This window comes from Psilocybe cubensis, chromosome 3 (assembly GCF_017499595.1).
Source record: "Psilocybe cubensis strain MGC-MH-2018 chromosome 3, whole genome shotgun sequence".
Taxonomy (NCBI): Eukaryota; Fungi; Basidiomycota; class Agaricomycetes; order Agaricales; family Agrocybaceae; genus Psilocybe; species Psilocybe cubensis.
Window position 1 is genome coordinate 1,091,165 of NC_063001.1, and position 11,148 is coordinate 1,102,312.

General features: G+C 46.9%; 2 protein-coding genes across 2 annotated transcripts; one reads left to right on the forward strand and one right to left on the reverse strand.

Annotated features, from left to right (window-relative positions):
- Positions 1 to 1,138, reverse strand: JR316_0003129 (uncharacterized protein; the record flags this gene model as incomplete). The annotated part of the gene is made up of 3 exons (XM_047888910.1): positions 1 to 693; positions 1,005 to 1,030; positions 1,090 to 1,138. 3 exons carry the CDS (start codon positions 1,136 to 1,138, stop codon positions 1 to 3), a joined length of 768 nt encoding a protein of 255 aa, XP_047751284.1.
- A 292-nt stretch (positions 1,139 to 1,430) lies between these two features.
- JR316_0003130 (uncharacterized protein) lies at positions 1,431 to 3,364 on the forward strand (the record flags this gene model as incomplete). Its single annotated transcript, XM_047888911.1, has 3 exons — positions 1,431 to 2,176; positions 2,236 to 3,069; positions 3,139 to 3,364. The coding sequence occupies 3 exons, from the start codon at positions 1,431 to 1,433 to the stop codon at positions 3,362 to 3,364; spliced, it is 1,806 nt and encodes a 601-aa protein (XP_047751285.1).
- Between the last annotated feature and the right edge of the window lie 7,784 nt (positions 3,365 to 11,148).

Below are 11,148 nucleotides of genomic sequence, written 5' to 3' on the forward strand. Positions count from 1 at the left end.
TCAATTCCCATGTTGTGTCTTGTCCGGGTGAGGTGCAATCAAAGAGTATGTGGTGCATGGTTTCCGTCGTGTTTGCATTTCTTGCACTCCCCCCTCTCTCAGTTCCTCGTTGTATGATGTCCTCGTCCAGTTCTCTCCTATCATACTATATGCGTCGTGCATGGTCATCCAGAGGAAATATCTTGTTGTTCTGCTCAAGTCCTTGTGTCTTGTTGCCTTCCAAATATCCTTGGGTGACACTTTGAGTTTCCAGATGCGCTCCATATATTCAGTTATGCTGCTCAGGACTTTCACTGTCCTCCTGCGTCCGGTGTATTTACTGTTTTTCTCGTTCCTGATGTGCTTGTATAAGGTTGATTGCGTTGCCTTGGCCAGCTTGATGCCCTTGAGCTGAAGGTCTGTCGCAATGGTAGTCGGCACTATCTTCCTGGTGTGCATGCGTGCCGCCTTGGTTACTTTGCTTCTGACGCGTTTAGCTAGATCGTCTGAGGTGTTCAGGTCCAGTGCTATGTTTGTTTTGCCTGCTCTCTTCCGTGCCTTGGACGTTATTGCTCGGAGCAGGCCAGCAGCCCTTACTCCTGTGTAATCGGAGTCCTCCCATTTTTTGAGGTCTGTTGTCAACGATTTAAAAGCCTGTCGTGCGGGTGTGACGATTTCCAAGTTATCCGAGTCTCCCGCTTTGTCGAGGGTCAGCTAGTGCTAAGATGTAGGTGTCTTTGGCCTGTATTGGGTGTGGTCTGTAGCTCGCTTCTGTCATTGTGCCCTTCCGTCTAGCTTTGGTGACTTATACAGTCCTGTGTACACTCTCAGTGTTCTACCCTCCTCTGCGTGCGGTTTTTGGGTTTCTTTTTGGGAGGTGGCCTGAGGGTTGTCCTCTCGTAAATAGTCTATATGCATCGCTTAAGGAGGGAATCGGGTCGGTTCTCGTCGCTATCTGCCCTAGTCTGGCGTATTTGCCCATAGGGTCGTCATGTGGGGCTTGGGGAGGGTGGCTTGCCATTGACCTTCTTATGCTTGGTGTAACTCGCCACTGCCAACGGTGAACAATTGCCCGGTCTACATAAGCAGGTGGTCTGTGCGCAGACTCACCAAACTGCGCAGCGCGGAAGAATCGTCCATATGATTTTCCGTCTTTCATTATCCGCCAGCTTGACCCAAATACTATGAAAGCTCCGTTCTTCTGATATTCTTAGCATTTGATCGACAGAGGGGATTTAACAGTGTAAATCACTGCCTTTGGGGCACTGGCGATGATGACTGCCAAGAGAAGGAGCCTGGAGGCGGTGTAGGTGCTCCCCTTCTAATGGTCTCGGCACCACCATGGCGATTACACCAGAGACTCCAGACGAGACGTGACGCTATTTCAAGGGGTCGCCACTAATCTCTCATCATCCATTTCTATCCCTACATCCATCATCGCACACGACGCCATGCACAATCACGCACCGGAAGCGTTCATGCTCCTAAGTCTACCCGATGCCTCGCTAAGCTGGACAGGGGCCCGCACAGAGCACGGCGACCTCTACCTGGAGAGCGTCTCCATGCCCAACTACGACTCCAAAGACTCCAACGACCGCACCGTCTACCTCGTGCTCAAAGTCAACGCAAACGAAGCCCCGATCGACCCAGCGAGCACCGTTAGGCGCACCGACGGCCCAGGTGGCGCCCACTTGCGCTCGTACACGCTGCTGCCCGCTCAGCCCTCGGGTGAGCAGCCCGAGATGACTCTGACGATTAATATGCAGCGGTATAGTGGGAACCACGAGCTGATGGATAAGTTGGAGGCGTTTGAGAATATTTTGGAGCAGTATGTCGCGGTGTATCATCCTGGACCTTCGCCAGTAGCGGGGTGGGGCAGCGGACCATCAGGCGCACCAGCGACAATCGCCGGGCAATCGACCCGAGTTGATCTGAAAGGCGGGAACAACAACGACTTCCGCGGGCAGCTTGTGATGGTGAACGAAGACACCGGCGAAGTCGTCGGTGCAGTCGAAGACCGGTTCAGAATCCGCGAAGACCCCGTCATGCACCAGAAGGGACACGAGAACGACCCCGTCATTATCGAAGTCGGCGACGAGGATCCCGTCGCGTCCGATGCGAATGCGCTGGAGGCGTTCGCTAGGACTGTGCCGCCTGAACAGAGGAACTGGATCACGTCGTCTGCGAATATCGCCAGGTACGATTTCTTCTGTGATATATGCGTTGAGAATGATACTGATGATGATTTGTTTCTAGCCATGCGATTTCGATGGGTACTAACCTACTGATCACGACCATAACCACCGCATCCTCATTCTACATCAACCACTCCGCGCCGTCCCCACACCACACCGCCTCTCCAAAGAGTCTTTCGCCCTCCACATCTGGGAGCGGCAGCGGCGCATCGACGCCCGCTTCTGCAGGCGGAAAACCACCACCTGTACCCCCACGCGCACTAACATTCCTCACCTCCGAAAAAACACGCAAGAACCTCGCGACAGTCCACGCGTACAGCGGCACAGCCGTAAAAGTCTCCGCGCAGACCGTAGGGCTCATCGACAAGATGATCAGGCGCGCGATCGGCGCGAACCCGAAGCGCGAGAAGTACTTTGCCAACGTTGGCCAACAGCAGCAGCAGGGTGGAGGCTCGTCTGCGTCGTTGGGGTTGAATGTACCACAGAATGGCTCGTCAGCGCCGAACACGCGCTCGCCGTCGCCTGGCCCGTCGTCGTCATCCCTGCACGCGCCCCCGCCATACGCTCCGCGCCTACATAAGTCTGCGTCATTCAGCAACGACCGTGACACCCCCAGTTCAAGCAAAAGCGGCCCACCGCTTCCTCCTCGCCGCTCTCCGTCTCCCATGCCCATGCCGTCTCCACAGCATCAGTATCAGTCGCCTGGGACCAGATCACCAGCGTCGTATGCCCCGTCCCCGGCGCCTTCGGGAGGACCACCGCCCATCCCGCCTCGCCTGTCGACGAAAGATCATATTTTGATCTCGGCGGATCTTATCCTCTCCACCATCGACCATTCCACCCGGCGCGTGCTCGATACAGGCACTGAACAGCTCGGACGCGTTGTAGGCCACAAGTACGTTGCATCTTCCCTTCACTAATTATCTTTGCAATATTTCTGACTTGGTTTGTTTTGTTAATGCAGATATGGACCGGAGGCGGCACAGTCGTCCCTGCTTATGGCCGGGACCGCGCGGAATGTAGGGTTGGTATACGTCGATATGCGCGGGATTGGGAGGCGCGCGCTGCTTAAGCGCGCTGGGAAGACGTATGTCAAGTCCAAGGTGTCGAGTAATAAAGGGAAGAGCGCGGCTGTGCCTGTGGCCTCGAGTCAGTCTTTGCCTGTGCCGCAGACGTACGCGAAGAAGTGATTGCTTTGTGGGTATCTTTGAGTTTGAGTTTCATTGTTTTTTTGTTTTTTTAAAAAAGGAAGAAGGAAAAGAAAGATTATACTGGTTGTATAGTTTTAATTTTTTGTGTTTGAGACAATTTACGGGACATTGTATTTCTACTGGTACTGGCTTCCTTTTTTTGTTGACAAATAATTACTTACTTACTTGAACTTGAACTTGACGATGTATTTTTTTGTTCTTGGCCTTGCTGTAAGTAAGGTTCCCCTTGGTCGAAATTACCTATATATAGTAAGCGAGCGTTATTGAACAACTTATTTATTTGCTTTTCTGTGTTCCGCCAAATATGACCATACAGTTTACCCTACGTCTCTCCCTGGTTGATGTGTCCTCTTGAACAACTTGTTTACTCTTGTTTTTTAACGATGGCGAAACCTTGTGTCTTGCTCATATCTTTATTTCCTATCTCCGCTTGCTTGGGGTTGCTCTCCACGCCTGTACACCTCCGATGCTACAGTTTTTCTATATACGATTCGCGCTTAGTGCTCCTTTACTGTGCGTCAGGCTATTTTGGCAATTACTTCAATTTAAGGGACTGTGGTGCTACTACATGTGACTGCTACTATCCACACCGGCGAGCCCTTGCTTTTGCTCCCATTGCTTCCGCGTGATCTCGTTCAACCTCTCCATCCTTATCATATCCTTCCGAAGGTCCTCGCACGGATGGTGTAGGAATAGTTCCTCGTCAAAATCTCGCAGCAGTCTGATCGTGTCTCTTCCTCTGCTTCGTGACAGGGCAACGTATGTCCCAAAAGGTGACAGCCTATTGGTTGGAGGCTTAGCTATGTCTATGATCACGTATTCTATTGTTTGTCCTTGCGCCTTGTAGTCTGTAAATGCGTATCCTGCGGTCATTGCATACTGTCTTCTTCTGCCCTTATACAGTATCTCATCTGACTTGTTTTTTATTATGAATGGTTGTTCTGTGGGTGTTATTGGAATGAGCCCTTTCGGTATTCCTTCGAATTGTAACTTGGTTCCTCTATCGGGCCTAAACAGAACCATGGCAGGTGGATACCGGAGTTTCACCACTCCTTCCTCGTCAGCTTGAAGGTCTTCATACTCCCTGTCATCCAGAATGATATCCTCTATTGTTCCCCTTGTCCCATTGGCTATTTCTGCCTCTGTTGAAATATTTAGTAAGACCATTGCTTTCATGCCGACTGCCAAACTTATGACATCTGGCAGCTTCCCTACGTCTGCCTTTGCCACGGCTAAACGTCCTCGTATATCGAATGGTCTTTCCCATTCTCGATCGATATCTTCGGCCCTTGCCACATAACGTATGTTTCCGCTCTTTTTGCAATGCTTGATTATTGAATAGTCGTTCCAAGCTTCGCGCACTGTATGCCTTGGTGTAACCAGAATGGCATCCTCCCACGGCTTAGAATTGAAATCAGGTTTTTCACATTCTTTCTTGCTGAGTACCAGTCTTTTGATTTCTGATATATCTTCATCACCACAGTCGCCAATCCTCAACCGGTTCAGTATATCACTCCACCCCTCATCCCTGACCCTTATTTGCTTATTGAGCATGACCACAGTCTCAAACTCTTTGAATATGGATCTCCCTATGGCCAGCATCTTTCCATCATTTTCGTTTTCGACATAGAGTGGTACTCCTTTGACCGGAGGGAATTGATGGAAGTCACCTGCAAGTATGACGTGCATACCGCCGAAGGCATCCTCGACACTTCCCTTGAACTCCTTTGATCTGACCGATCCAACGACTTCTGATACTTGGTAAATCAGTCTCTTGTCTGCCATAGATATCTCATCGATGATTAGGAACTCTTTTCCTCTAATATTTTTATCTCTTTTGAGGATTGTATTTGGCTTCGCATTTTCCAGCCAGTCGTCCTGATAAGACGTGTTTCTCGCAATCCCTGCCCATGAATGCAGGGTCATACCCCCTATGTCCGTTGCTGCAATACCGGTGGTTGCACATTTGGCTAGTATGTCTTCTTTACCATATAGCCTGAAGGTTTCTGTAATCGCCTTAATCAATGTAGATTTTCCAGTACCCCCTTGGCCCAGCAGCAGCATTTGTAATGGTTCTGCTCTACCACCTATATGCCAAGGTCAGCTAGCCGTTTTCTTTATACATTTGAATGATTTCCGCACTCTCAATGAACTCCTTCAGTTTTTCTTCTATTATGGCATGCGCTCTCAGCTGCTCTTCATTTAACATCTCCAAGTCCTCTCGTCGTCGTACACCTGATACACTTCTTATCTCCGCTTCGATTGCCACAGTATCCAAAACTGGATTTATGCCTGGTAAATCCTGTCCGCTTCCGGCTATCACTGCTGCTGTTATAACCTCAGCAGTATTTCCTTCTGCAGCCACCGTCTTTGTCGTTTCTTTAAGTTGCCGTTCCCAGGTACGTATTTGCAACATGTCATCTCTATTTGCTTTCTGAGCGCATTTGTTCCACTGTACGCCCATCTCCATGTTGCTGATATCTGTGTCTTGGAATATACCAGCATCAAAAGCGTGAGCTATTGCACTTTCTCCAAACAACCTTTCTCTAACGTTCTTCTTAGCAATTCTGGCTCTTTCTATATCTTCTTCGGTAATCGGAGGTCCTTCTACTTGTCTTGTATCTTCCATATCCTCATTCGGTTCCATGTCTTCTTCATCCCAAGCCATGTCTATGTTATTCCCTCTCCTCAATTCTTCCTCTGCTGCTTCCGCTGCTCGTCTAGCCTTTGCCCCATCTGAACATTCATAATAATACTGGATGTTCTGTACGGTAACATGGACTCGCCTACTAGCCTCGGCCATCATTGCATCAAAGGCTGCTTGAAAGGTCGGGTTATCGCCTTTCAACTGATCCATTGTGGTCCATGGCTTTAGAAGTAGCAGCATACATGCGCTGTAAAACTCTTGGTCGTTCTGATGGATACTGTCATTCCTTGGAAACCATTTACCCACAAATCTGGGCACTGTCTCTGAGCCATCGGTCTTGATGACTCTGCATAATCCTTCCTTCCTCGCCCCAGCCTTATATTCGACTCTATCATTTCTCGGTCTCCCCTGTCTGGCTTCAGTTTCTCCTTCAACGATGTAGCTCTCCTTTGGTTTCAATGCCTTTCCATCATATGTGAGTGTCATGAAGTCAAAGAAATTCATGTTCGCTAATGCATCTCCTCTGAACGTATAGTCCTTTATTTGATCTTTCATTACCATTGATCCATTCACCATGTTCATGGACCCTTTCTCCTTATGCTATATTTGGTATGCTTAGTGTCTCATCAACTACAGTTGCATATGAACTTACTTGGCCTTCTTCAGACATTTCTCCCCCATTTGCCGCTCCTAATCGTTGATACCTTCAACCCATTGTTCAGTGAGGTCTCTATTTTAAAAAGTGACTACTCACATTGTTTGTCCAAGTTCTGGAAAAGTCTTCTTCAATGCACTGACAGCTGAATCCCAGTAAATAGCTACAAATCTATGGGATTCGTACACATCGCCCCATCCCATAATGTAGGTTATAACTTCCGGTGCGCTGAACTCTCGATGACGAGTGAGTGCATTAGCACATCTTTGTATTAGCCTTTTGTTGATAAGATTAGCGTCGGTTTGTAGTCTGTCGTTCTTTTTCCCAAAAGCCAGTGTTGTTGCAAGGAGTGCCGATGTATTGGAAGATCGTTGCTGCTTCTTTGTGGCATAATTGGTTATATAGTAAGTGATAGTAGCTGTATCTGTACCACTGAGTATCATTTTGATATCATGGTTAGCTCTAATACACTCCATTACAGCAGGATTGAAAGAATTGAGCATATCACATAATCGTTTTGGTCCCCAATGTCCATGTTCGTCTACAAAAGCCCTAGAAGCTGTAGGGAAGGGAGCTCTCCGTTTGCATACCTGCAATCCTTTCACGGTTTTAAGGCAAGTCGTTGTTGAGCATGTATGATATTGAAGTGCTCGAACCAGCTTGCCCAAGCCTAGCTTTCGCTCGTTTATAGTCATGGTCCTTGGGTCTGTAGGTCTAGAATATGACACACTAGGTTCTTTGGGCATGTGTTGTATCTCTTCCTTGGATTTCCCGTCAATGTCTGCGCTTATTGTCTTGGCGATGTATGCTTGCATTTTGGATCTGAAGGACTCTGACTTTAAAGCTGTCTTCATCTCACTGGCTGTTGGCGCATCCTTCAGCCAAATCAGAGTATGCAGATGAAGCGTGCCTCTCCCTTGAGCCTCCACTGTTCCCACATAACCCTGTACTTTCCCTAGTACCCCATACTCTCGCTTTGGTGGACCTTGTGGTTGCTGTGTAATACCAAACAACTCCTCAAAGACAGTTTTAACTATAAAATGAAAGTATTCTGCTGAAGCAAATGGATCTTCTGCGATGTTCTGAGCCCTTTGAATATGATCTGGCCCAATATGCGGATCGAATCTATCAAGGTCGATGTCGAACACACCTGCTAACACCTGTGCTAATGGATCCTGGGTATCTGCTGGATTTATTGTGATCCATAATGAAGGCGGGTTAAACAGTAAATTCATCCCCCAAATTTTTGACCTGACGATGTGCCTGCTCTCATCAGTACCTTGCACCCTCCTTCGTACGGCGGACATCTCCTCGCGTAATGCTCTCATAGCTGGATTGCTATGACCTCTGCCTTGAGCCTCTTCTTTACTGGCTTGCTCCATATCCGCTGGCTTCAAGGTGTTTATCAGGTTTATGTTGCGAGTGAAACTTGACTTTTTCATTTGTAGCACGGCTGCACGGCACACTTCTCTTTTCTGCATGACCCCAAAAACTTGGAAAGGATATTGATAGTCCAATCTGAACCGACGATCATGGTATTCCATAGTCCATCTAATATGGGTTTCATATGGGAGATTGATTTCTCTTTCAACCTCTATACCTCCGCGCCCATAGGGGAAGAGGGTTGGGAAACATCCGAGGAGATGATTAGGATCACTAGGTCCTCCATCATTTCGCAGCTTGGTCTTCTGGTCATATCTTGGGTATTCGTTGACAAATGCACTGCCTTGTCGGATAGTAAATTCATCGGTTCCTCTATCCTTCTCAATAGCATTGGCTAAAGCATGTGTCATCAGCTCATCGGTTGTAATATCCTCCCCATTGATGTCAACGATACCCAAGGCTTGCATGGGAATAACAGCGGGTTCCATATCGCTTGCTGAAACAGCCGCGGAGTCATCTTATTCAACATAACCTCATAATTCCTTCAGTGTTCCGAGGAGTTTATGGATTCACGTACCAGTCATATCCTCCACTACTTCCACTAATCCTGCCTCATTCAACGCCTCTTGAATACGCACTATCCACTCAATGTAAGTGGCTTATTGTACTATGCACAGAATGTAAACTTACCTTGTTCATCAGCTGCATCTAGTGGTATATACCCAGCATGTTCTCTCTCCACCGCAGATATGTTGTCTGAAAATTTAGCAGCTAGAACCAACTCGTTTGGTACCGCGTCCTCAGGAAACAAAGCTAGGGCTTCTTCAGATATCTCTATGTGAGGATTGTGCTGCTTCAACCACATAAGAGCCTCCCTGACTTTTTGCCTTCGTACTCTGAACATTTTTGGCATTGTAGCTTCTGTGAGCCCTCTTGGTCCCACAAATGTTATACCTATTGTAGCTGACAGTATCTTCGGGCTAGGTGGATATGATAGTCCGTTCACCATGCTAGCCACCTGTGTCGGATCAAGGCGATAGGTGGATACATTTCCTCTTAGCCCATTGTGCATTCTACTTCTGTCCCATGAACGTGCGCCTCTTTGCTTCGGGAAAAGCTTTACAATGTATGCCGCGCAGAAGTATTTGGACACTAGAATCCTTTCAGGTAATGTCAACCCCTTGCGCTCTTTTGGTATGTCCCCAATCCATAAATCGTTCACTAGACTGAATTTTGGCCGACAATTTCGTTTAAGGGAATTCAAACACTCGTTGCAAATGTCTATTGTCGTTTCGTTGCCGTGCAGTGATTCTTTATTCAGCAGGATACCGTCGACTAGATACTGTGCAGGATGCGGAGTTATGGGTTCTAAATGTCTTTTGTTGGGTATGTTGGCTATCTCTAGTCGGTTTAGCTGTTTTTTGTGCCTGTTTCGTGCACACGACCCACAAGTGTCTCTGCTTAATGCATCGTTTCCTGTAGCGTCAATAAATTGAGCTATACACCCATTTATTTCCTCGTCCGTGGGTGTTCTGAGAAAATTGTTATGCTGGATCGGCTGGCTATGCTGTCCCAAATCCACAGCAGCCTGCTCTACGTGCTGCCCTCCTGAATCATCCTCCACATTAGCTTCTAAGTTTTCCTCCGCCTCCACCTGTACCCTTTGTCTCTTTATTCTTCTCGTATTCTCCGTTGTCCTTTTCCTCTTTCTCCCGTGACCCTCAGATATTAGTGTAGTCGCTGAATTGTATATTGTTCCTATTATTTCAGGTGATAATTGTGTCAAGGCTGTGTATATAGTTGTTCTGGACACTCGTTCCTTTGCTGAAAGATATGCATGCCCACGACAGATACTCCGTAGATTAGCTACCGTAAGATTGTCGAGTATTTTTACCAGGTCTTCTTCCATAGAATGTAGCGAGAATATTTGGTATGTCTGCACCAGCTTTGGACTTCGAGTAATTATTTCGCGAACAGTATCAGGTCTTATTTGGTATACCCTTCGTAGATACTAATGGATCTACACTTCGTAATATTTATTTGATACCAACACGGTAGGTCCAAAATAAAAGGGGGGAATTTGCTACTTGTCTCTCTATCTTCTTGCCATACATCCACTTACTCACTAATGCAAACTCTCTCTTCCGATCATAAAGGACCAGAGTGGTGTACGGTGGACAACCTGGAGATTAGAGCCATGGGTATCAGACTTGATCAAATGAACATTGTAAGTTGTACTTTGTTCACGAGTTCTTAACATTTATCAGCACTAACGATTATCAGCCCGGTACCACAAAAATCTGTGCTTTCATTGGCGGTTGGTGTACAAGGTTACACTTTGTCAATGTACCGGCAATTTCTGGTACATCGGCCATATCATCACACAAGGACCTTGATGTTTGCCTTTGGTTGCCAAATTGCCCTTACCTTTTGCCCCACCTCACTGAGACCGACGAACATCGCACTGTTATCAAAGTTCCTTCATGGAAGCCCGAGTTTTGTTACATTTTTGTGCATTATAACCAAGTAACGTCCGGTCTTCTGTTCAAAGCATATGTTTCTGAGGTTTGGTATTAGAATGTACTCAAATCAATTCCTACATCCGTAAATCGCCTGGCAAGTACTCTGACCAACAGCCTTCAAACATTCTATGGAGAGATTATGGTGATCAAAACAACCCCTGGCTTCATGTTTGTTTTGGATATGGACGATCAAGATGGCATCATGCTTCCTTTAGCACTTCAGAAGTAAGCATATTGTCCCATATTCATACTACTCCGTGTTATTTATCATTTGATCATTAGATTTCTCCGACTGCGGTCAATTTCTTCGATTTAATCGGGTTTCCCACGTATATGCATACACGGGCGCTTATATACTTTTATACTCTAAAGTAAATAGATCTGTCATTATTAGATCTTTACTACTTATATTGTTCTTAACAAACATGCATTCAAACATTCTATGCAACCTGGCATAGATAACTTCAATTTATTGTGTTATTGCTACTAATACTCCGTACCAGCTCATACAATATTTAATGCTGATTTGACACGTAAAATTTCAACTGCGTTCATA